General features: G+C 36.0%; 1 protein-coding gene and 1 pseudogene across 2 annotated transcripts in view; one reads left to right on the forward strand and one right to left on the reverse strand.

The window, feature by feature from the left end:
* EPHA6 (EPH receptor A6) overlaps positions 1 to 26,987 on the reverse strand; it is an 898,848-nt gene that overhangs the window by 161,349 nt on the left and 710,512 nt on the right. For both annotated transcript variants that reach the window (XM_037058993.1, XM_037058992.1), the window contains exon 12: positions 15,064 to 15,189. In XM_037058993.1, coding sequence (XP_036914888.1) covers positions 15,064 to 15,189 — 126 coding nt within the window. The remainder of the gene's footprint in view (positions 1 to 15,063; positions 15,190 to 26,987) is intronic.
* On the forward strand, positions 15,519 to 26,460 carry LOC118995705 (ubiquitin-conjugating enzyme E2 C-like; annotated as a pseudogene).

The following is a 26,987-nucleotide window of genomic DNA, read 5'->3' on the forward strand; positions in this document are numbered from 1 at the left end:
ACGTCTTTGTCTGCACCATGAAATGTGGATGGTTTTAGAGTTTTTCTTAATTTCCCATAGATGCTTTGTATCCCTGTTCCCTGGGTGTCTCAATGCCACCTCCCCTGCCACTGAGCAGAGCAGGTGCTTCAAAGAAACAAGTTGATTTTTCTAATCAGTTTCACAATTCCTAAAAAAGTAACTCTGAAGTATTGCAGCAAGATTCTGATCTACATGAATACAAAGTACTTTGAAATTAGTTCTATTTATAGTTTCTTGGGAAATAGTCTTTGCAATTCTAAAATTCATTACTGACAAGTTTAATCTTCTCATTAAACACAATAAAGGATCAAAATAAGACTCCCTAGGTTTCTTGTGAATTAGAAGCTTCACACCTGAACTCTGCATCTTTTGTATTTTGTCCAGCAGCGTCAATTGAGAGCAGCTGTTACTAAACTAAGGAATTTCTTTTTTTAAGAATACTGTTGGCATCTAACCTATAATTTGTTTCCTAGGAGTTTCTGATAGGGGAGTTAGTTACACTGTAAAGATTAAAAGCAACTTCACAGTTCACGATTACATTTTATAATCAAGGAAATGGATAAGTCTAAGGGAAATTATGGAAGTTAGGATGGTATTCTTTAAATACTTGATTAGGTGAGAGAACTCATTGGTAACAGTGCTGTTTTGGTCTTATTTTTTAATGCGTAAAAACAATGCATTGCACTATTGCTCTTGGAAAATGTATTTGGAGGTGATTAATGCTAATTTTTACATTGTTCAAAATATTTCACTTTATTTCATTTTTAACAATTTTAGCCACTTACTCCAAGATCCTCATCACAGAATTAACTTAGTGTCTGCATAGTACTGACATTAGTGGACAAACTCTACGATTCAAGCCTCAGAACCCACAGATCGTTTTCAGAAGTCTCATCAGTCTCACTTAAGAAATCTTCAAAAATATTTGTACAGATCACAGGCAAGAAATGATTTTCTTTGTTTTTCCCTAACTAGTCCAGAAAAGGTTATAGATATTTTATTAATTTTTAAAAGTGTATTTTGATTTTATTTTTTCTGTTATCATAAATCAAGATCTTGTAAGAAACCACATATTTATACTTTGCACACAACTGATCATAAGATTCCATGTCATTTTTTCTGTTGTAAGAACAATTGTTTTCTTTAATTGGAACTTTTATAAACTATTTACGAATAAATCTTTCTCAAATTGGCAACTTCCCAACAGTTAAATAATTTAATGTAGATGGTATTAAGAAAACATATGATGATAAGTACATACTTTTCTTGTGCTATTGTTAAAGCAAAGAAAAAAGTCATTCTTTAAATCTTGGGGAAACTATATTCTGAGTAAAATGCTATTTTTCTTTTTTGCTTCAGTGATGATTTGTGAAAGAAGGGGATTATAGAGATTTAATCTTTTCACACAAATAACGAGTTTGTGCTAGGTGTATTGAAGTATTTTGTATCAGTTTGGCAATTTCTAATGTGCAGTCAGTAATATCAAGAATCATTTAAAAATCAAAGAAGAAATAAGGAGCTCCCCAGACAAGAAAAAGATAAAGGAGTTTGCTAACACCAAACCAGTACTGCAACAAATGTTAAAGGGCTTGCTTTAAAAAGAAGAAGAAAAAAGGAAAGAAAAAAAAAACAGAGGAAAATAGTCTAACAATAAAATGGCACTATATATGTGTATCTATCAATAATCACCTTAAATGTAAATGAATTAAATGCTACAACCAAAAAGACATAGGGTAGCTGAATGGATAAGAAAATAAGACCCACATGTGTCCTGCCTCCAAGAGACACATCTTAGATTGAAAGTTACACACAGAATATAAGTGAAGGAAAAAGATATTTCCTGAAAATGAAAAGAAAAAAAAGCTGAGGTAGCACTACTTATATCTGACAAAATAGACTTCAAATCCAAGGCTATAGTAAGGGACAAAGAAAGACATGACACAATGATAAAGGGAACGATCCAACAAGAGGATGTAACCCTAGTAAACATTTATGCACCCAACATAGGAGCAACTACATATGTAAAGCAAATCTTGATGGACATAAAAGGAGAGAACAATGGAAATACAGTCATAGTTGGGGATTCTATTGACTTGAATGGATAGATCATCCAGACAGAAGATCATGGGAGACAGCCTTCAATGACACACTAGATTAAGTGGATTTAATATCTTCAGAGCATTTTACCTCCAAACAGCAGACTCTACCTACTTTCAAAGTGTACATGAAACATTTTCTAGGATGGACCACATATTCGGACACAAAACAAATCTTAGTAAATTTAAGAAGTCTGAAGTCATATCAAGCAACTCTGAGACCACAATGCTATAAAACTAGAAATCAACCACAAGAAGAACAAGAAAAACATGCAAAGACATGGAAGCTAAATACCATGTTATTAAGTAATGAATGGGTCAACAAGGTCAAGGAAGAAATTAAAATATATGTTGAAACAAATGAAAACGAGGGCATAGCAATCCAAAATCTGTGGGACACTGAGAAAGCAATCCTAAAAGGGAAATTCATAGCATTGCAGGCCTATCTTACTAAACAAGAGAAAGCTCAAATAAATAATCTAACTTCACACTTAAAGGAACTTGAAAAAGAACAACAAACAAAGCACCCAAAGGAACAGAAGGGAATAATAAAGATTAGAGAAGAAATCAATATAATAGAGTGTAAAAAATGATACAAAAAACCAATAAATCTAAGACCTGGTTATTTTTCAGTACTTTTAAGCTAGTTACTTAATGTATTTCTTCCTTCTCTGTTTCTGCTTAGACATAGTGAAGTATAGTCTCAAATAGATTTGATAATAAATGAAATAATTTTCTTACCCCTCCTTGGCATTCAAAAGATGTGGGTGATATACATTTGAACAAAGTTATATTAGACAATTCTTTTCAGTCACAAGATAAGTACTAACATTGGGGAATTATTTTCTCTTATACTCTTGCCTGGTGATTATCAGATCATGTCTCAAGCAAACTGTTAATATTTCTCCAGAAGTTTTTATTTCATCTCACATTCCTGTTTTGATTAAAATGTCACCATCCATCCAGTTACCCAGGTTTGAGCCCTACTGTAATACTGAACTTCTCACTTTATCAAACCCCTCTTGGTCTGTAAGTTATTAAGTTGCGCTCTTCTATAGAAAATGACCACTGCTCACATTCTGCCTTTGTTTTGCTCGATTTATTACAATAATCCTTTACTAGTTGTACTTGCTAATGCCTGTACAACCATTATATTGACCATTCAGAGTGATATATCAAATATGTATTTATAATGCCTACTACGTATTATTTCTGGTTTCTGGAGAAACATTTTCGATCAACACAAGATCTCCGCTCTCATGGAGGACATAGCGGAAAGGGGGATAAACATAATTAACTGTCAATTACTACAAAAGTCTAATATCCCAACCCCCTTTAAGGGCTGTTTTAGTTATTGTGTTGTTTGCTGCAGGATTAAAGTCGAAATTGCTTGACAATCAAGTTCCTTTACAATCCTTCCTTTACTTTTGTTTCTGGTATTATCTTTTACTTCCTCCTACTCCCCTAACTCCTGTTTTTCAAATTCTCTAGGTAACTCATGTCTCCTAAAGTATGACTCTACTCCCACCTTCCTCTCTCTTTGAAAGACTGTCTTCCCAATATCTCCACGTGGCAAATCATGTACTTGAAAAAAGAGCGCAGCTTGGATGCCATCTCCAGTGTCAATTCTCTCATGAATACTTCCCAATTTAGAAAGACTTGATTGTTTACTTTCTCCTCCCTTTATATCTTTTTTTTTTTTAGATTTTATTTATTTATCTTTAGAGGGGAAGGGAAGGAGAGAGGGAGAGAAACAACAATGTATGGTTGCCTTTCATGCGTCCCCTGCTGGAAATTGGCCTGCAGGGAACTGGCCTGCAACCCAGGCATGTGCCCTGACTGAGAATCGAACCGCCATCGTCTGAGTCGAAGGCCCATGCTCAATCCACTGAGCTACACCAGCCAGGGCCTCTCCTCCCTTTATATCTTAATCCAACAATTTCATAACAGTCTGGTACCGTGTCAATGTTCACTTGGTAGGTGTCTGCCTCCCACTTGGAAATGCCCTCAAGGTCAGGACTTGTGCTTAACACTTCTCTGTAACTTCACTACTGAGCACACAGCTAGTCTCTAGAGCAGGTACTCAATTATATTTTTTGAATAAAATGCCAGAGGAAACACACACATAAAGGTGTTCTCTAAAAATAATTCTAGACCAAGAAACAGACACTGAAATAACTGAATGACAAATTGATAAAGCCTAAATTATTTGCATTGTAAAATACAGTTTTGAAGAAAAAGCACACACAAAAAAAGAAAAAGCACAAATCAAATTTCAGCTCTAATACCTTAGCTGCATGAACTTGGGCAAGTTATTTTAGCTCTCTCAGTTTTTGCATACATAAAATGGAGATATATTACATACTATATATGATTTTTCAAAGGCTTAGATGAGAAAGCATACAATTAGTACTGTGTCTCATGATAGCTGTCTATGTCTCACTCGAACATGCTGCTGTACATTTACTTTGATTCTCTTGTGTGCTTTGTCCTTCTTGTTATATTTGTGTACTCTGCAGCAAAAAGTAGTTTTATAAAAATGGATCATCTCCTTATTTTACTATACTATGGTGTGGACATGAACATTCTTTTATATCCTATAGCACAGTAAAAATGACTGTGAGTTATGTTTTATATGACAGTAAATTCCTAGTTTTAGCACTGAAATTCTCATGTCCCAGACAAACTGGGATGGCTGGTTACCTTATTCCTTGTGTACTAAGCACAGTGTAGTTAGAAGCTATGGGATTAGTGTCAGAGAGCAGGATATTAAAGACTTTTTTCACTTTGGGCAAGTGAGCTTTAATAACTCAGTTATCGTCTCCCTGCCTCAGTCTCCGCATTTGTATACTATATATGCCTCATTTGTATTTTTGTATAATGCATATTATTACATAATAACAGGAGGTGGTTTAATACCTCCTTCATTGCCTGAGGTATGATATTAAATGAGATGCGTTTAAAATACAGAGAAGAGTACCTGATACAAGATATTAAAGTGCACAATGACAGTTTAAAGAATGGATAAATGGGAATATTATATCCTCCTTTACGGACTAGTTGTTCAGTTCTAAGTTAAAAATTGGCTTTCAGAGTTAAGAAGGTTCATTATTAAACATGACTAAGGTCAATATATTTAGAAGCTTTCCTGATAATCTTAAAGCTCATTTTAAATCCTATACAGCTGAAATCAACAGGTTTGAAGTTGCTTTAATGAGCAAGATGGTTTCTTCTAACCTAAGATAATTAAAACATGTATTTTATTACCATAAATAACATATTGTAATATATATATATATATTTTAGGAACAGCTTCTATAGAAAGTAGATTTGCATTTCCCTCTATCAAGCTATGTTGTATCTTTTATGCTCTGTTTACAGATTTGTACCTGTAACAACAGGTTTTATAATAAATCTGGAATTGATTTTAACCTTGGAGTTATTTGAAACTTCTAAACCTATAAAACTATGCTAATTCGGTTCTCTTAATTTCTTCATTTTGCTTTTTCAAAATGTAGAGGTTATTCCACTGTCCTTGGGGAAATGCTGAAGAATACATTATATTATTTGGTGACAAAACAGCTGAGCAGAAACGAGGAGGATGATCTGCATTACAAAAGCACTAGCATTTCTTCCTCTGGTTTGTTCTAGAGCAAACAGAAGGTGTGAGGCTAAAGATGGGACACAACCTTCCTGCCAGTCCCAGGGAGCAGCGGCTTGGCGTTGCAGTCATTACTTTCATCACCCTCCGTACTGTCTTTCTTTCTACTGAAAATTATCATCTGGGAGAAAGTGTTTCCTCTTAATCAGAAGTGTCTCATTGACAAAGAGACTGCCAGAGATGCCTGATGTGAAAATGTGTCATCACTATAAGACACTAACCATATTGCAAAATTTTAATCACATGAATTTAAAAAAAATGGCTTTCCTGATTTCATATTATATTTACATTATAAGGAGTGGTTGGGGAAAATGGAGAAAACTATACTTGAATAACGATTTAAAAAGATAAAAATAAAAGTAAATAATGATAATGATCAAATTAAAAACATTTGTTTTGAAATTGATTTTTGATTTTTTTGCTTTCTGATTATTATAAAAGATATAACTGATTATGCAATAATCAATAGGTGGCAAGGAACAAAACATATCAGATGGTATGTGGGGACAGGAGGTAGGCTGGGGTAGAAGAGGCTAAAAGGGGGATAAATGGTAATAGAAAAAAAGACAATAAACAATAAAATATTAAAAAAAACATCAGAGAATTCTCACGACTTGAAAAACTATATAATGTCTAAGTTCAAAACCAAATTAAACTGTATGTGAAATAATTTTATGCTGCCTTTGTTCTTCATATGAAAACTCTTTGTGGTAGATACTTTAGAAATAGATACTCTAAATTAGTACAGTTATAATAATAAATTACTTTTAAAAATAAGCTCTTCAATGTACTAGGCACTTTTCTAAGGGTTTTACATGTGTTAACTCATTTAGTCCTCACATCAACCCATGTGGAGAGTGTAATCACTGGTTCAATTGAACAGATAAGATTATCAATGTACTGAGAGTTCAAGCAACTTGTCCAGTCACACAATGTGCAATCGGCAGAGCTTGGGCTTGGAGCCAGGCAATCTGGTTTGGGTCTGAGTGCTTGGCCATGTTGTTATTCATCCGGATAATATTTGGCTCCATATGTAATCTGGAGAACATAGAGTATTACCCTAAATCTCAATGCCTCATCTTAGAAACACATCCTGGAAAGGCATGATGGACTGGACGCTGTTTTGCCTTTGTTTTGTCTTTGAGAAGTTCTAGAATTCAAAAGCCCCAGAAAGCAAAACAGTATAGTTTTGCTATAGTATTCTACATAAACAGGAAATAGTAGCCCTATAGTATTCTACATAAACAGGAAATACGTGCTAAGGAAGTTCGCTGAGAAAAAGCTTTAGGTTTTGCTTTCCCCATCTTCCGATATCAGTTTATGATAATGATTTTAAGGTTCCTTATAATTTATTTTTGTTTATCCTTAATATTCATATAAAAGGATTAAAAAGACTGAACTTCACAGGTTGAAATTTCAGGTTTAAAAGTCACACATGAGAACTTTAGGAGTAACATGTGATATGTTTCTACAAAACCTCTGGGAAGGACATTGGCAAAACTATTAACACATCCTGAATGTCTTAGAAAAGAGTTCTGAAGCTTTTGGAGAAAGTAAAAATATCGTATTTTCCAGAAGTGTTTCAAATGCTTTGATTTGCTTCTGGCTTCAAAAGTGTGTTGTGGTTACAGAAATAATCAAATATTCGTTTTTCGGTCTTTTGTATCATGCACTAATCAAAGGAAATTAAAAAATAAAAAACTAACTAGACAGGCCATAGTTGAAGTATCTTAACTACACAGGTTATTTATGGTGAAACTTTAATTATAATGGAGAAAATATTTGTTGAATGAATCATACACATGATATAAATTAAACTACTGACTACTTTCCTTTTTTCCTTCCATGAAAAATGTTATTTTTCAGTCTTTTCTGAAACACTTGTAAGAAGCATAATTTCTACTTTTTAATTCAATTTTGCTAAATACACTCCCTGTATGACCTCTGTGAACAGAACCGTGAAAAACCATGATTGTGCCATAGGGCAACTTCCACTGTGCTTTTTCTTACAAGGTAAAAAAAAAGAGCAAATGCTGACATGAGACATGATTTGAACGGGGCTGGTCTGTCCCCACCTTACTCACGTTCCTAAGTGACCCAGCAGCTCACAAGGCCACTCATTCATGCTGCCCTGTGGCAGTCCGTGTGGTTCTCCAAAGGGGACGAGGCATTTGAGCAGTTCAATTTCTTGTAATGTTTCCAATTTAAGCGAAAACACATTGACACGACAATCCCTACCGGCACAAAGACTAAATGCTGACTCACATGGATACTCAGTTAATTTAGAAAGCCATGTAAAGTTTTTCAGAATATTTCTTTGGGAGAAAAAACACTCTTGGGTAAATCTTTTGAAAGTGTTGATTTGTGTCTTTGAATAGGACCAAAACAGACAGCCCAGTTTATAATAATAAAGCAAGATCTTTAGGGAATAGATATGTTCTCAATTGAGAATTTAAGCAGTCATATAGGTAAGATCCAGATTTTTAAGATTCAAGCTTATTCAAATGATAGAAAGATAAAAGAAGCACTTGTGCTAATCAGAAGGCATAGTAAGGCCAAAGGCTAAGACTATTTAAAGAATCTGAAAATAGAGAAGTAAAAAGAACTAGAAAAAGCTGGGAGATTATTCAAAGGCTCTTTTGAGATTTTTCATGTCTTTCCGGCAGTACAAAAAAAAGAAATTCTCTTTGTAAATGTTGAAGACCTTGATATCAAATGCATCCTGCAGCTCTGTATTTTTTTAATGCACTGCCAGTCTTACATAAAGATGGCAATGCTCACTGTGTCAGTTAAATATAACTTTATATATAGAACATTGACTTTTTAGCAACACAAGTTTCTTCATTTGCAGATTCAGGGTTCCAGAAACCTTCTGAAATTGTATGCAAACATTTAGAAAGGAGTCAAGGCTGTAAGACAAAAGAAACGGTTATGTTTATAAGAAGGCATAGCTAAAGTCAAAGGCTGAAACTGCTTAAAGAGTCTGATAGCAGGGAAGTAAAAAGAACTAGTAAAAAATTGGAAATCATTCAAAGGGTTTTAAGGTATTTTTTGTCTTTTTTCGTATACATTTTTTTGAGGGAAGAGAGTCTATGTCATTTTTGGCCAAGAAAGAAAGCATAATCCATAAGGAATCTGAGTTCACGACCTGTACCCCAACATCATGGCCATCTGTTCACAGGATTTCTCAAACTCACAAAACTGCAATAGATTACTGTTTTTAATAAACTGAATGTTATTTGAAGGTTCAAATTATACCTTCAATTTTGTAAATGTTCTCATCCCGACTTTCTAAATTCTAACTGGTATCTTCAAGTTGTCTTAAGCTTGACATTATCCTGCTAGCTCCTCTTGTGCTTGTTTTAGAAGTTATCAGTACATCCCCAGATGTGTTCTTAAATGACAGTTTAACCCATAACTAACCGTGTTAAAAGTATTTTAAAGGGGTTGCTTATGGGTTTATGACTAAATACACTCACTCACATCACCTTCCTTGTGCTTCTGCGGTTGAGCCTATTCTCTTTGTCATTTTACCAGTGACCCTCTCTTCTCTATGCCTCTTCTGAGTCCTGAAATAGAATAATCTTGGTCTTCTGCCCAGTCCGGCCCCAGAGTCCCCAATCTAGTTTCTAATCATTGCAGTTCTCCAGAGTTCTCTTCTGAAGCCTGCAGCTGCACAAACTTTTGGAAAGGAGAGTTCTCTTGGGGAGAACTGCGTGGATGGGCACTGAGTGGCCATTGGGGCTTGAAATCACACAAATGCAAAGGAAGAAAGAAATCGGGAGTTAGAAATTCAGGTGAAGGTCTTTACTTTTACCACAGTTTACATTTTGAATCATTTATTAAGAACTGTACTTTGCAAATTTAATCCAGTTTTCTTATTCCTTTTATAGTTAGCTTCTTAAAAAAAGATTTTGTTTATTTATTCTTTAGAGGCAAGGGAAGGGAAAAAGAAAGAGAGGGAGAGAAACATCAATGTGTGGTTGCCTTTCATGCGTGCCCCCACTGGGGACCTGGCCTGCAACGCAGGCATGTCCCCTGACTGAGAATTGAACCAGCATCCCTTCGGTTCAGAGGCCCACACTCAGTCCACTGAGCTACACCAGCCAGGCCCTTCTTTAGTTAGCTTTTGGTTTAAGTAGTACATGCAAACACTCACTCATCCACATGTGTACATCTCATTCAGGGCATTGGCAACATTCTCAACTGCGGAAATGTATAAAATATACCCCTCCAATGAAAGAAGATTTTTACCCTAAAATTTTATTAAAAAGTGAGCCACTATCTCTTATCTTTTATGTATATTCATTACAACAATATTTTGTTAAAGATAAAATAGGTAAATATCATATACACTGCAAAAATATAAAAAGAATAACTCTCCTCAGAAGAACTATAGTCAACAGAAATTGTCTTGTCAAAAGTGATTTTAAAATGTCAAATTGTAAACTTAAAACAAAGTTATTGACTTTTTTAGAATGCCTGAACATATGAAGAATTAAAATGAGTTACCTTGATTTTTGTGCATTGCAGTTTGATTGTATTTAAGAGGTATAAACTTTTCCATTTTTGATTTCTCTTGGCATATTGATTTCACACCTATTTTCCTTAGCTCATTATGCATTCCTCAAAAGTCTGCCATCTAGTCTCACATATTTGTGGTATTGCTTTTCTGCATTGAAACCAGGTAATATATTCATATCCACTAGATCCTAGAGTCTCTGGAGCTCCAACATTATTTGTCATTCCTGGCTTATTTCTAACATCTAAACTATATGTCTTCTGAATAAAAAAATTAGTCGACTTGATAAAAGTGCATGTGATATTTTCTCCAACTCCAGATCAGAAAAGATTTCACATGAACTACAATAAAGAAAATATTGATAGTCATTATTAAACGGACTTTGAAGACATTTTATTCTTGGCTTAGCATGGTAAGCTCTTTGTTATAAAAATGGCCTAGATGGATTTGTTATTGGTTTATAGAAAACTGGATTGCGAATTCATTTCTTAACACTGCTGGTCAGGGGACAGTGATGAGAATATGAAAAGGTCTGGCTATTTGAGTTTAAGGCTCATCTGAATCTCTTTTCAAAGGGTAAAGAAATAATATTAAACTTCATTATTATATACTAAGTATTTGCAAATCTCACTTTTGAATCTCAATGTGCTCATATTTCTCCTGCCAGTTGACGCAGAGTAGGTAGAGGTATTGACAAGACAATAAGGTGAAGACAACTATTCACTCCATATTTGCCATTTACTTTGAACCTAATATGTGCCTACAATGGAAAGGGTGTTGAGAGGTAAACATGTTGAAAGAGGTGATCTATGCACAGCACTGTGCTTAAAACACAGGCAGAACCCCTGAGAGGGGGGTTCAGAAGGACCGCTCCTCAGTAACCAGCCAAGACCAACCACAAAGAAAGTCTTACAGAGATCTTCAACACTGATTTTCTTTTTTTTTCAGAATTTCCCCATTTCTAAATCCCACATCCTGCCTGTTTTCACTGATTCCTCTTTCATAAACCTCACTTATAATTGATAAAGCTTGTTAGTTTAAAGCATACATTTCAGTTTGGCCTAGAATCCAATCTATATACATGAGTGACTTCATTTGTGAAAAATGTTATTTTCCAGTCTCCCACAAGTGACAGAAAACTGACAGAAAAATGCAAGCTAGAATTTTGTTGATCCAAACCTTACTCATCCTAGGATATTATTTTCTAAGTTACCATCAGATAATGAATATTCCTTTACATTTTATAAATAAGTTTAGTTTTTAAGACACATAGTGATATGGGATCTTGTGTAAATTTAAGACACTATGTAATAACAGATGGTTATTGTGAAGTGACAAAGAGAGCCAAATCAGTGAAACGTCCATATGTTACTCTATTATTATCATTGCATAATTTTAATTCTCAAAAATTTTATTAGTCTGCTTTCATTTGTGTATGTTAAGTGTGTGAAACTCTTAATAATATACAGGATTTGGGTAGAGGCAGAGTCTGTCACAAGGTGAGTCACCAGCCTCAGATCCTGTGTATAATGAGTAGTCAATGTCATGTTGAAATTTTCTATCCCACTTTGAAGTACTGTTTGACTACAGAATTAAATTAAGAAATAATTAGATATAGCAAAGAGAGAAAGCTTATCATTTGAGAGTATATGCCTGATAACATATTTAGAATAGGCACTTTCATTCTTTTCAAGGGGTAGAATTTGATTTCAATAGGGAAGAATACAGTGGGAAGGACGTGTATATTAAAAACATAATTTCAGTTATGTCATTCTAATTTTTCCTTTCTCTCCCCATCTCCCCTTCTCTCCAGTATTGTCCCCTCACTTCCCACCTTTTGCTCTCCCCTCTTCTCTCCTGTGATTTTCTTACGTTATTGGGTGACTACTATATGAAAGACATTGCATTAAATTATATGAATATACTTGCTATTCAACTTTCAGCCAATTATTTCCTGGTGTTTTTCTTTATCTGAAACTAAGAATAATAAGCTTTTACTAGACATTTCTAGAAGTGAGAAAGTTTACACACAGTGGTTTCTTGGTATCTGCACTGGATTGATTCCAGTCCCTTCCCCACAACCAGGATACCAAAATCCAAGGATGCAGAAGCCCCTTATATAAAATGGGTTGCACATGCATATAACCGAGATAGCATATAGGCTACAGTAGGGTATGCTTACACATCATTTGCATGAATTCAGCACAGTGCTCAAGGTGTGGCAAATTCAAGTTTTGCTTTTTGGAACTTTCTGGGTTTTTTTTTTTTCTTTCATTTGCAGTTGGTTGAATATATGGATGTAAAACCCCTGAATATAGAGGTTCAAATGGAAGCAATATAAATAATTGACAACTGTTACATAAATACTTATTTCAGGCTTTCCTGCTTTCTGGGTCTCATGATTCAGTAATTCTGATATGGCAGTTAGTGTAAAAATAAGTTAAGTGCTGTAAAATATCCCTCCTTGATAGCACAGTGTGATGCGAATGTGAAGACACTATTATATACAAGACATGTATCTCATTTAAAATTGATTAAAATAAGTAACTGAGAACTAAATTAGTACTGTCATTAGGATAAGTTTTGTGATTCTTGAAGGACATAGAAAATGTCTTCAGGGATCCTCAAAGTACTGTGACATATAGTCAATTGGGAGAAAGCAAGTTAGTTACTGCCCAGTGGACATCAGCCTTTGGCCGGCTGTTCGCAGTGCCATGGTAGAGGTCAGGTGGGGCCTGCTTCCTGCCCTCAAACTGCTATCCAAAACTTCCAGGGGCATCGGTTCAGCTGCATGGCAGAGAAGTACTTTAGGGTTTTTTAAAATATGAAACAATAAAAACTCATGATTATGACTTCATTCCTTTTTACAAAAATTATAAAGAAAATTCTTGGGAAATAAGCTATAGTTTAAATGGAAGAGGATAAAAATTACCTCGGAAATCACAGCAGTCATTACTGAAAAGTAGTGGAGAAAGCATACAAGGATCGCTCACAGGAGTTATATTAGCTAGGAAAAGTGAGTTAATTTCAGTTTGGGGAACAGAAACAAGTTTAGATCTATAAACATTTTATGAAGCCATTTTGTTACACCTGATTTATAGTTAAGTCATGAAAACTGAACTGAGTTTTCCCTACTATGAAAGCTGGAGGCAAATTTGGCATAAAGCCTAGAAGAACAGAATACTAGAGTGTTCTTTTAGCTCCCTCTCTGAAAAGTGGTTTCTGTGTATGTGTTACAGAAATATAATACTGCTTCTATCATTCTCAGGGGCTAAAAAAGCAAGGTTTTTTTTCTTTTTTAATCAGTGATCTTGAGTAAGTTAAGTAACAATAGAACTTTCTTATGTCATTTCTGCCAAACATACCTAATTACATGAGATCTGTCATTGAAAGTGAAGAATTAAGCCATTAAAATAAAATAATCTATTCTATTTCCAATCACTGAGATAGTAATATATACGAAAGCTACATTTTATATTTGCAACAACAACAACAACAAAAATTCCTATGCAATTGATATCCTATTTATTTCTGGGAGAAATAAAATGAGTGGCAAACACTCATTAGATTTAAAATCGCTAATTTTCAATTCACACGACTTTGGTCCTTACTGTGGTGGTGTGGTGATGTTGGTCGGAGTCAGACCATGTCAGCAGTTATCCGATGACAAAACCAAATGACATCAAAGCGTGTTTATAGCTTGTTAACATTTTGGATGTTTGAAGTAGATGAGTATAATTAAAAGGCGAAAGAAAAATGTCAATGTAATGTCCAAATGTCATTGGAAGCTTGGGCTTTGTTGGTATGATTTTGCTAGAAATGCGCATGTTGGGATTTTGTTTTTATTGGATTTCCCAGGCTTTTCACATGTTTTCAGCACACTGCTGCCTGGGCCAGCCGTCCTGAATATGTTGGTAGCATCACCATAATTTGCAGTATAATTACTGATTATGATAAAAGGACAAGAATTATGGTTAAAAACTCCAAGAGTCAATATCTTCATGTTATTTTGTTAAGACATATAAAATATAAAGTAAGTTTGCATCTTTCACATACAAGGGAGGAAGGTACCTTGTTATTTTACAAAATGACAGAGAAAAAACAATTTGTGATTACAATAATACCATGGATAACTCACAAGCTGATTTACTAAACTTTAAAATTGCATTTTAAAATGTTTCACATCCTATATTTTGTTTCTCTCATTGACAGAATATGGCTTTGCTCAGGTTGTTCTTTTTAGGGAGAATAGCACATTAATTTTTTTAAAAAATTTCATTTAAAGTTGCTACTTTCTGGCTTTTCCTTAAATCATTTTTACTTTATGAAATGGAATTTTAGTTAAATCTTTATAAACTCACCAGCAATGGAATTGCTTTTTCTGTTAGTAACACTCAGTTTCAAATGATCTTTTCTGGCCAGTTCTAAGTGGCAATAGTAACTTAAGTTCATCCTTGTTTTGTTCTTGAGTTGCAAGTTTGGGACCCGAAGCTCTAGCTTTTCTCTATGTAAAAACTCACCCTAAAGCAGAGGAGGCACTGTGCTAGCTGGGTGCTCAGGTCACAGATCCTTCCTCCACTTCCTTTAGCCATTTCAAAGCACTGGGTACCATAAATGTGATTCCGGCCTTTTTAAAAGAGCCACTTGCACTTCTTTCAACAACATATCTCAGAAATACTTATTTCTGCATTGTAGATCTATCAATGGTGACCACAGTTCTACTGCTGTATATGGTGGCAGAAAATTTCACCTGAAATACCTACCAGCAGGAATCCTGGGGGGTAGTGATCCTTCCCCTGGCACTGGATTCGGAGCCTGGATGCTGTTTAAAAACCCTGCTCTCAGGAAGCTGGGGCAAAACGTTTCCACCCCGATGGCTGGGAAGGATCCTTTTGAGAGATAAAAATTGACATTAATCAAAGTCTCCTTTCTAGAAAAGTTGTTTATCATTTCACTGGAATAGAACCTACAATCAACAAAGACATCAAGCCTTACAACGAAGTTATGAAATTAAAAGGAATGGAATGCATTTTCATTGATAAATTTTAAAAAGCAATCTAGTTTTTTTGAAAAGTACTTTAGTTACAATTAAAGAAAGTTCAGAAGCATTAGAATACTAAGATAAAATTTCTAAACATACATTTGACAAAGGCAAGGTACATGCTTAAGTTATTGATGCTTTCTGTTTGCAGAGTTCATGTCCACATGAGTTATAGATATGCAGAATACAGCCCCAATAGTATCTGAAATTAATGCTGCACTAGAAAAAACAGTGCTTCACTTGAGGTATATTAGTATTTATGCTTAAAATGAAAAAAACTGTTATACTTTATGTACTTGAATGTTTTTGAAAAAAACGGGAATAAAAACAATATGCAACATACACTATTCTTAATTTGATACTTTTCTATTTGGGACAAGACATTGAGAGTTTGCAATGGTAGAACCACACACTTTTCCATTTTTAAGAAGGCAATTGTGAAACAAAAAAACAAATTACTTGGAAATTTATCTATCCAATTATATAACGAATCATAAAATGAAGGAATGTCAGAGCAAAAAAAAAAAAAAGACTTTAGAGATCATCCAGTCAAAAAAATCTCACATTACAGATCAGCAAACTGAGACCTGTAGAGGGAAAGTGATATCACATAGCTGACAGACTTCCAGGTTACCATTTTTTCCACTATAGACTAAAAATAAATAATGAGCCATTTCCTGTTTGGGATATTGCTCTTCTCTGAATGTAAATTAGAAACCCTGCACCTTGGGATTGTAGTAGCATTATTATTTTGGGGTTTTAATGACCTTTGAAGCCACACAAATAATTCAAAAGAAAATTTAATATATATGCAGTATCAGGACTTGGGCAGCACTGGTAATTGATACAGTAGGTATAAGTTTAACTCAAGGTAATGCACTAAAAGCAAGTTACACTGATTGTTGTGAGACACGAGTCTTCTCTGGGCCCTCTGAAACCCCCTCAGGGCCAGCAGTTTTCACGGGTGCACAACTAAGATCTCTCCTCTTGGGCTCAGATTTAGCAAGTCCTTTAGTTTGGAAGAGACTTCGCTGTTTCTTGACACAGATTTTACACCTAGAATAAGGTAAAATGTGGCGCTTCTTTGAACTTTGTCTAGGATTAAAGGGATCTGGTATACCATACTCCATATATCTGGCTTCTATGAAGATCCTTGTTACTAAAGAGAGGCTAGCATTTCTTAGATCTTCAGAGGTGTTTTTATGAAAGAGCAAAGTTACAAAGAATGTGTTAATAGGCGAGTTCTATGCATTGTACACTGGATTAAAGACTCCACTGAAAGCAAACCATGGACTGTGAACAAACTGGTTTTGTGTTTGATTTCATGGGGTTTAGTGAAATTGTCCAGCAGGGGCTGATGTTCCTTAAACATTAAGTGGTGTAGCAAATGTGCCAAGTCCTAAGCCAGAAACTGCTCTGGGTAACTTTTGATGAATAGTGAGACTAATTTCTTCATTGTTACTGCATGGGGCATTTATCACTGAGCTCAAAGCTAATATGTGTTCATGTGCAATGCTTCATCACTGTCTGAGAAAATGCCCATAATGAAGGCGCTGCACTGAATACCAGGTGGAGATAATTATATCATATATTTGTACAGCATTCTTATTTAATGTTACAAAAGAAATGGTGATTTTTCAACAGGGAAAATAACTACAGGAAATTCAAATTTTATTATATGCTGTGAAAAGCAAAAATAATCCAATTTTAGCTGATTACAGATTTACTGAAGCCAAGTAATAGGAAGCCTAGTTAAAAATACTAAATCACACAGAAAAAAAAGAACATAATTATGCACAGGAAACCAAAAGGAATATAAATGTAATTATCTTAAAGGAAATTTGAGGAAAAACAAAAGCATGTAGAGCAGTGACTCTAAATAATATTAATATGCTTTATATTTAGAGATGTTTATCTGAGTTTTTTCTATTTTTGCCAACATTATTCCAAACTGTTAACTTAGAAAATACTTTTATTTTAACTCCTTGAAAGGAACTAAATACAAATATAATTTTACTGCCATAATTACATTGATTATTTTCTTTGTGGTTGTGACAGCCTGTCAGATTTAATAGCAGCTTTCATTTTCATAAAATTGCTGCATCATTTATAATGGCTTTGCTATGTTTCTTTACCATGGGTTAAAAGATCTTTTATTTGCTGTGGCATATTTTCCTTAAGGAACTGTCATTTAAAAAATATCTTAAACAAATCAACATACAAATAGAGAAACTGTTGTGCATGCATATATATTCAGTTGAGACATCATATTATGTGATAACAATGCCTTATCATTTTCTCCTTAAGGTCAGTCATGTCGGTAGAGATTGTATGAAACATCACTGCTCTAAGTTTTCACAGTTCAATCAGGAAGACTGAAATTATTCTTTGTTATAATTCCCTTATCTCTTATTCTACAAGAAATTAAATTCACAATTTTTTATATTTGATATGAAATACTTTGAGTTTTGGTCCCCCTATTGCTTAAGTTGCTGACTCTCTTTGGCTTTTTTTAAAAGTAATTGTGGAATTAATTAATTAATTATATTGTAGCTGAAGAATAAATAACGTCTCACATCTGTAGCAGGAGAAATATAAATTTTCATTAGTATTTTTGTCTTTAGTTACACTCAGTGGACTAATTATTTGTTAACATAAATTTTTACATGACGAGTGTATTCCTCTAGCCATTATAAGCTTAAAATGTAAAATGTGTCATTTAACACATCTTTCTAAATCGCAGATACTTGACTTTTCAGTTTGCTAGTGATCTTGACTCAGTGGGTTAAAGAGAGACCAGGATGTGACATTAGCTTTGCATTGTTTCTGATACAGAGTTACAAGACAACTGGGTACCCCCAAATTTTATTTGTTACTCTGGCAATCCTACTCTGATAAAATTTCACTGAGCTACACCAGCCAGGGCTTACTCTGATAAAATTTCAAACAGTTACATATAGCAGATGGACAATAGACACTATTACCTACTGGTGTGAGGTAATTTGATGTGAGACATTGGCTGCATGGGCCAGTGATTTACCTGTCTTCCATTAGCTCAGTGGTTCTCAATGGCCCTTAGGGAGCACTGCAAATTGTGACTGGGAAAGTCATTACCTCTGTTCAGTGGGTAAGGGCCAGGATGGATGCTAAAGGCATTGCAATGAGTGGTATCCAACCTGCACAAAGGAGAATTCTCTCTCAAAATGCTAGTAATACCTTCTGAGAAAAATTGTGTGGGAGTAAAGAATCTTAGATAAAGTAATTGCTAGCCCATTGGTCATATCATGAGACCACAATGTGAAAAAGCAGAAGTTGATTGATATGGCTTGTATTCTCAAATCTGCCTGGATCAGTGAATGAAGGACATTGGTTACTCGTATTATCTGAAAATAATCTGGCCTGTAGAATAAATAGTTTTCAAAGAATTTTAATAAAATGTATTTAACACAAACTATGAAACAAAATTACATTTCAAATTTGGTATTGCAGCAATGTCCTTGAAATAACTTTACACTGAAAATTAGATATCGTTTGGAATTTGTGTAAAGAAGACAAACTATGAGCTCGTGTCTCAATGTCCTCATCTGTAAAGCGAAAAATTTTCTCATCTGTATAGCAACTGATCCTATCTTGTGGAACTGTTGGTGAGAATTAAATGAGAGTAAATGATCATAAGTATATGACAATATTATTAAATAGTGATAATTAAAAACATAACCCATTTAGGTGAGAAGTTGAGATAAAGATTGATTAGATCTTCCAATGCAACATGACCCCACTTATGTAATAACACAAATCCTTAACAGAAAAAATCCCTTCTTTGAAGATGATACATATATAATTTATTTTTGATGCTAAAAGGTTTAATAAGGGCAATAATATGAACCTTTAAGATACAACTCTTTCTAATTGTTTACATTTGGTTGTATTTTCGCAGAAACTCATTTTGATCTATTTGAGGATGAAAAAATACACAGACATATAAAAACAAACAATTTAGAATGGGAAACAAAATATAGGCACACATGTATGTATATTACATATAGAAAGAAACTTTGGGGAGATGCCTGCACAAGGCAGAGTGCAAATGATGTTCTACTGAGTTGTCCGTTTCAAAACCTATATGGCTTTGTGAACCACTGTGACCCCAATAAATTCAATTAAAAAATAAATAATTACAAATAAAATATACTCATAATACTCCTGGTAAAGGGTGCTCAAGCATTTTTATTGTTAGAAGATGTGATCAAACAACTTTATTGTTTGATCATATTTTCAACATGATAAAAAAAATTTGGAGACAACACATTTAAACAATAAAACAGTGAAAATGCCAAAGTATTCATGAAGTAAATAATTTATTTAAAGGGCTTAACAATTAAGGCAGGGCCTTGAGTTCATTTGGACCAAAGCAATGATCTTAGAAGGCCACGTTGCTCCTTACATGGTAGTCCTCAACCCTGACTCTACATCAGGGAATTTGTAATAGGAGCCTGAGCAAACATACAGAATATGGAAATTCCGTGTCTTCAATGCCTAAAATGAGACCTTTGTTAATGACAATATGATATACAAGGATAATCTAATCTGATGTAAAAAGAGATCACAAAAGTCATTGAGAACAGTATTAAAGATGTGGATTTGTGCTGTACGATAACTAGCCCGGGCCTGAACGAGCAGCAGTTTACGTGTGTTGTGCCTGTGTGCGGCGTGTCATCTGCAGTCAAGTATTGAAACAAACTAAACTTACAATCAGACCCTAAAGTAGTAAATTTTACACTATTAATATAACGTATAAAATGAATATTACTTCAAAATATTTTCTTTTATTTTATATTTTATAATAAATATGAAACCATAATGCAGCAAAACAGAAGATACATATGCAATAAGTAAATTAGTATGCATATAGTAGAGAGCTTTGGCCCAAAACATCTACTGATCAGGGCATGTTAAAAAATTTGAAGAGCTGAGAATTGACCATGTACGCGTTCAGAGCAGACACCCTTTCTTCATTCTCTTAAGTATCCAATATTCAGTTCTGTCTGGTACCTAGTAGCTACTCCATAATTGTGTGGTGTCAACTAACGAAGGTACCTCTGAGCCGTACAGTGTGAACAGCTTTATAACTCAGTGAAAATATAGTCTTAAACCAGATGCTGTGCCAAGGACTGTTTTTCCCGAGGAATGTTCACTTCTGAACCTTCAAAGATGCTCTGCCTCTCTCTTTCGCCCTCTCTCTCCCCACCAATTTATCTCTCTACCAATTTATCTATTCACCTTTCTATTAATTTCACTTGTCCTTTCTCTGTCAGGCCATGTGTGTGCCCCTTCACTCCTTGTGTATGTCATGTTTTCTTTCCCGTATGCCTCTCTTCTATTTTTGTTACAATAATTTGTGACTTTACACCATTTTCTCCTCCGCTGAAAGAAGAAAACCATAAGCCCATCATATTTGCTTGAATGACGCTGTCTAGTTTTCTATGATGGTGGAAGAAGCCTCAGACTTTATCAGTTACATCACCAGCAAAGTAGACGAACAACAACAAAAATGAGGCATTTTCATGGAAGGCATTGAATGAATGCATCTTTCACTTCATGGAGACCTTCATTTGGGGTGTCTTTACACAATAAGATGTAGTCTAGGAAGAATTGAGCTGCTCTGTCCAGTTCGGTACAGAAAGTATTCCTGCCTCATTGTGGTGCACAAGGTGGGCCAGCTGGAAACCTAAAATGGTCTCTTCTAACTTGATCAGAAGATGCACAGAATAGGATTTCAACAAGGGAGTAAATAAACGAAAAGTGACAAATCGCTCCTTAGGCAGATGTTTTGTTAGACTCAAAGGAAGTGCTCTGCTTGCACAAATGCTTCTTGGACCAATAGGCACTTTCCAGTGACTGGAAGAGAGCTAATTTTCAACGAGGCTTAGAACGTGAGAGTGAACTATTCTACACGTGAATAACTCACTTATTTGTCCTCTAATTCATCCATGGACTTATTCCTTTATTTAGTAAATACTGATCGAGACACTTCTTCTTTAAACCTGGTACCATGACACACATTTCCAGCACAAAATATGGGACATCAAATAATTTTTGATATGGCGCTATCATTTTCAGGAAATGATTACAACTGAGCTAAGCCAAAGATGCACTCACAGAATTCTCTTCATTTTCTAAATTCCTATAAATTGAAATGTGCCTACAATTAAATTGGCATTTTTCTCTCTAGCTGCCTTCACAGCCAGTGTCCATGCATAGTCTTCAGCACCGAGTGCAGGTCGAGATCGGGGAGCCGCCACTATTTTGCTCCTTCCTTATTTTAACCCCTCGGTCACTGTAATAGGAGCTTTACAGATTTCTTGGCCTGTTGTTGCTCAGTAGGTCACAAGAATAGTACTGAAGTGAAAAGGGCAGTTTCATGGTTAAAGTTTTATGAGTTATTTCTTCAGTGCTAAAATTTGTTTTCAGCTTTCCCTCAGTTGTTTTTAAACTTGTAGAGGCATAATAAAATTATGGTTGCTGTAAGTTAGTTTTTAAAAGCATAGTATTATCAAAGATAATTACAGTATTTTAAAACTGATTAAGAAAACATTTATTGAAAAATACGTTTTAATTTATATTTAAAATAGAGGTCCTTTGACATTTTAAAAGCAAATATTGTAAATGCCTGAGTTTCCTCACTTGTAAAATGATAATCGTGGAGTAGAACTACCCTAGATTTCCTTTAAGCTCTAGAAGATTTTTTGACATAATTTTTATTTTATTTGTTACATTGAATTAAACCTCTATTTCCCCAAAGTGTGGGTTATATCCAGTGGTCTTACCTATCTTTAGATTCAGTGGGACTCAGAATGTTAATTACCAAAAAGAAGTCCTAAATAAATTGGCAATCTGATAACATGTATGAGGTATTTTTTTTAAATCCTCCTCACCAAGAATATACTCATTGATTTTGAGAAAGCATCTGTATGTGCCTGAACCAGGGACCAAACCTGCAACCCAGGCAAGTACCTTGACTGGGAATTGAACTCACAACCTTTTGGTGTATGGGACAATGTTCCAATCACAGAGGCACACTGACCAGGGCCATCTACCAGGTGTTATAGTGAAAATGCCTAGGCTTGAGGCCAGGCAGAACTTTGAATTCTGACTCTACCATTCCCTAATTGATTAATCTTAGATAATTTATCTCCCTACTCTGATACTAAGTTTTTTTCATTTGGAAAAATGGAAGTAATAATACACATATCATGTTACTGTAGATCTTATAGGAAGTGCCTATTAGTGGCTGACAGTAGTGTTTAATAAGTGAGGAATAAATATTTCTCCTTTCCCATCTTAATTTCTTAAACTTGACCTATCATTTCATGTCTCTAAGCCTCCATGACATTTCTTGCTCCTGGAAAGCCCTTCTGCTCTCCGGCCTCTGCCCAAACATGCCCGACATAACCTGGGAGACTGTGCTTTTCCCTCTTCTGTGCTCCTGTATAACCTTAGCTGCTATAGTGAAGGTAGAACACCATTATAGGTACAGTGTTTATTCGTTTGCAATTTTGTGATACCAAACTGAAAAACCTTTAGGGGCCCATCCAGTGCCATAAATGAGTATATCAGGTTGGTGACAAAGGCATTAAGTCAAACTGAAGGATAAACATTCTGGCTAAGGACACTGAATTCAAATAGTGTACGAATGATGTATTGTGGAATTGTACACCTGAAACCTGTATAATTTTGGTAACTAGTGTCACCCCAATAGATTCAATAAAAAATTAACAGAACACCCTAGAAATAAATAAAACACCTCTTAGTTCACTTCAGCCTGTGAGCTGCTGGTTGGGGCCTTTGGCTGATGTGTTTGTCTCCCCTGCCCGGTTGCGAGCCCTGAAGAACAGAGATGAGCAATGCAGGTCTTATTCTCCTCTACACAGCCAGTCCCAGAGCTAGCTCACAGTAGATGCTCAACATAATATTTATAGAGTTTAATTGAAATTACCTTCATCTGAATAGTTCAGAGGCATTTTGATTTTATCTGGACAAATAACAGATTGAATTGTGTCAATGTTTAGAACTTTTAACCATGTATACTCTAATAATATAAATATCCTATTCTCAAAACTGTATATAATTATTAAAGTTTAATGAGATGTATGACCTTCCACTTTATTTTCATTTTATTTTTTTAAAGATATATGTTTTAAATATTTTATTTATTTATCTTAGAGGGGAAGGGAAGGAGAGAGGAAGAGAAACATCAATGTATGGTTGCTTCTCATGTAGCCCCTACTGGGAACTCACCCCTGCTGGGAACTGGCCTGCAATGCAGGCATGTGCCCTGACTGGGAATCGAACTGGGATCATCTGGTTCCCAGGCTGTGCTCAATCCACTGAGCTACACCAGTCAGGGCTGACCTTCCACTTTAAATGCTGATAAAGGATCAGTGTTTAGGAACCAGGGACAGATGAAAATCTAAAATTCCTGAGATTCTGGAGTTCTTTTATCTTAAGAATTGGTGAAGGGGTGAACTAAACTCGAAAAACATATCCTCCTGAGATACAGTCATGTTCTCCAAGTCCCTGTGTCCCTGCCAGTGCTGCCCAGGGGGGCCTCCCAGAACTATGACCCACCTGCTGCCAGGGTCACTCACGAAGGAGCTGAGCGCATGGGGCAATGGCCGCCCTCATGGGCAGAAGGTTACGGCAGGAGATGGTGACCCTCATAAAGTCTGACAACAATAATTTCTGCCTTCCCTGAATCAGAAAACCTTTTCAAATGGGTGGGGCCCCTCCATGGAGCAGCTGGCACAGTATAAGAAGACAGGTGTGAGCTCTCCCCAGAGTTCCCCAGTAGCTGCCCGCACCATCTCCCACAGTGAAGTGCCTCATGCCCTGCTACCCCCCCACCTCAGACACCCAGGGTGACATCTGCCTGGACACGCCAAACGATGAACAGTCTGCTCTGTATGAAGTCAGGACCATCCTGTCACCATCCAGAGCCTGCTCGGAGAACCTAACATCGATAGCCCATTGAACACACAGGGGGCTGAGCTCTGGAAAAACACCGCTGCCTTTGAGAAGTACCTACAAGAAACCTATGCAAAGTAGGACCCCAGCCAAGAACCTGGGCTGTTCAGCCTCTTTCCTGGTGCTATGTTTTTATTTTTTTCCTTAGATGGTCTGTCTTGCCTGAATTTCTGTACAGGACTCTGTATCTTCAGCTGTGGTGTCATATTTGTTTGTCTATGCTTTTTTTAAATGAAGTCTCTGAGTCCCCTGTAAGATTGATCTATCTGTCTATTATCTATCTATCTATCTATCTATCCATCTATCTATCATCTATCCACACACACATACACATGAGGGGGGGACTAAAAAACCCCAGAATTTATTTATAAAAAATTGTGTATTTATTCTTACATGTTTAAACTTCAGTCACCTTCAAAGTCCTCTCTATTTGATGCAATACACCTACTGAAATATTTTTTCCATAGTTTGAAACAGTTTTTGAACTTGTCAATTTTGATGCCTTTTAGTGCTTCTGCTGTGTTTTTGTTTTACCTCTTCCACTTTGGCAAAATGTTTCCCTTTGAGGACTTTTTTCATCTGGGGAAACAAATAAGTCACTTGGGACGAGATCAGGTGAATCAGGTGAATCAGGGCTGGGGCACAGGGGTCACGGCATTTTTGGTCAAAAACTACTGAACACTCAGTGCAGTGAGGGCGGGTGCATTCGAGAATCACCATCATGAAATGGGCAAAGGTGCTGAAACAGTCTTCTAAAAAATTCAGCCTCTCACAACAACGCCAGCTGGTACACTGATACAGATGGGTTCCTAGAACACTCACCTAGTGGGCTAAGCCTGTATTATAAAGGGCCTAGCCTCTGGCAGATAATTTCATTTTGGGGGAGACCTCTTCATGTATGTACACTTTCCTTAACAACAACAACAAAAGCATGTCCTTTCAACTAAGCTACCATACAAGGCCTTGGCTGGCGGATTCTTACATAGCCTTTTATTTCCGAGGTTAGACTCTTAAACTTTATGTTCTATAAAAAATGCTTTTATACCTCAGGTGCCATGGAGTCAGCTAAGGAGCTGTTAAGTAGCATTAATCAATGGGTATAGGAGCTAGATCTAGTCAGCTTCACAGGCAAAGTATGCTATGTACTTAATATTTATGAACAATGGGTTTCTCTGTTATGTCATTAAAGGGAGGTTTGTTCCTTCAACTCACTTGGTAAGGAGGTCACGAGGCAGCCTGCCTCTGACTCTTTGTAATTTTCTAGGCTGCCTATGGACCAGTCAGTCTGGCCATTCGTTGCTGGCCTATTGCCTACTGTCAGGTGTATCATTGTTACTGCCTCATATAAAAGCGTGAAAGAGAATGCTTTGGACTTAGTTTCATTTTTGAATATCAGTAACGCCCTTGGCAGTGCTATCCACAAACAAATGTGTTAATGTGTACCAAGCACTTCTCATTTAAGGCTAAGATATTTAAGTTGCTTTCAAAGTTCTGTTAGGTTTTTCAGGTCAGAGTGGTACTCATTTGGAATCTATGTGGTGTAGGTTAGATGGCAGGATAATTTGGTTTAGTAATTGCCATTTTGAAATTTGATTGGTCTTGAAAATAATTTGGGAACACAATTAGGGCTGAAAATAATTGAGAGTAGCCATCAGAGAACAAAACTAATCAAGATGCTAACGACTTTACATCAATTCTGACACCATAAATGTATGATGGGCAGGGCACCGTAATGGTGGTGATGGTGGCAAACACACACGCCCTTTTGCAGGCGGTCACCTGCTGCTCGAGGTGAGCGCGTGAGATTCCCTTCCACGTCCCTATCAGGCATGGTGAAACCGCTTACAGCGACACCTCCCTGGGTCCTTTCTGTTCAGATCTTGTCACTCCTCAGTTAAAAAGATTTCCCAAATCTCCCTACTGTTGAGCACAAACCCAGGGTAAAATCGTTTCGAAATTTTTCACTTTTACTCCAAACATAACAGGATATTCATTGCTATTTGAACCTGTTGTTCCTACTTTCTGGCAAAAAGTGAGAACGCCTCCTCTTGCCCCGACCCATTCTGAACGCTTGCTGGGGCGCTGCCCAGCCTGAGGGGCTTTCCTTCCATTTCCATGAGACAGTGCTCCTGCCTCCTCTGTGCATCCTCCGAAGGCAGCAAGCACTGCCCTCGGAAGCTTGCAGGCGCTGGAGTGAGAGGGATAAAACTCCAAAACTTTGCTGAACTGCAGTTTTGTGAATGACTGTATGCACATCACTTTAACACCCCTAGCCTCCGTTCCCATTTGGGTAACATGTGGACACAGTCTGTTATGAAGGTAATGGTTCAAGGTAGTGTCTATAAAGCACCTGCAAAAAGTAGTCACTACCAACCTTACTCGGCTCTTTTTCCTCCTTCACTTACAACACTATTACATTTTCCTTGTAGTATGATTCTGTTCATGACAGGTCTTACAGTAAGTTCCTTGAAGAGTTTCTCGTTTTTATATTTCCAACAGAACCTGGCATGTTATGTTGCATAGAGGGGTCAACTGCGAAGGTAGCCTTTACAAACAAAAATTACAATGAACGTCTATGCCTTCCTTACTCATGACAATGTTACTGATGGTTTGGATAGCTAG

This window comes from Sturnira hondurensis, unplaced genomic scaffold (assembly GCF_014824575.4).
Source record: "Sturnira hondurensis isolate 20B ecotype Veracruz unplaced genomic scaffold, ASM1482457v3 Scaffold0010428, whole genome shotgun sequence".
Lineage (NCBI taxonomy): Eukaryota > Metazoa > Chordata > Mammalia > Chiroptera > Phyllostomidae > Sturnira > Sturnira hondurensis.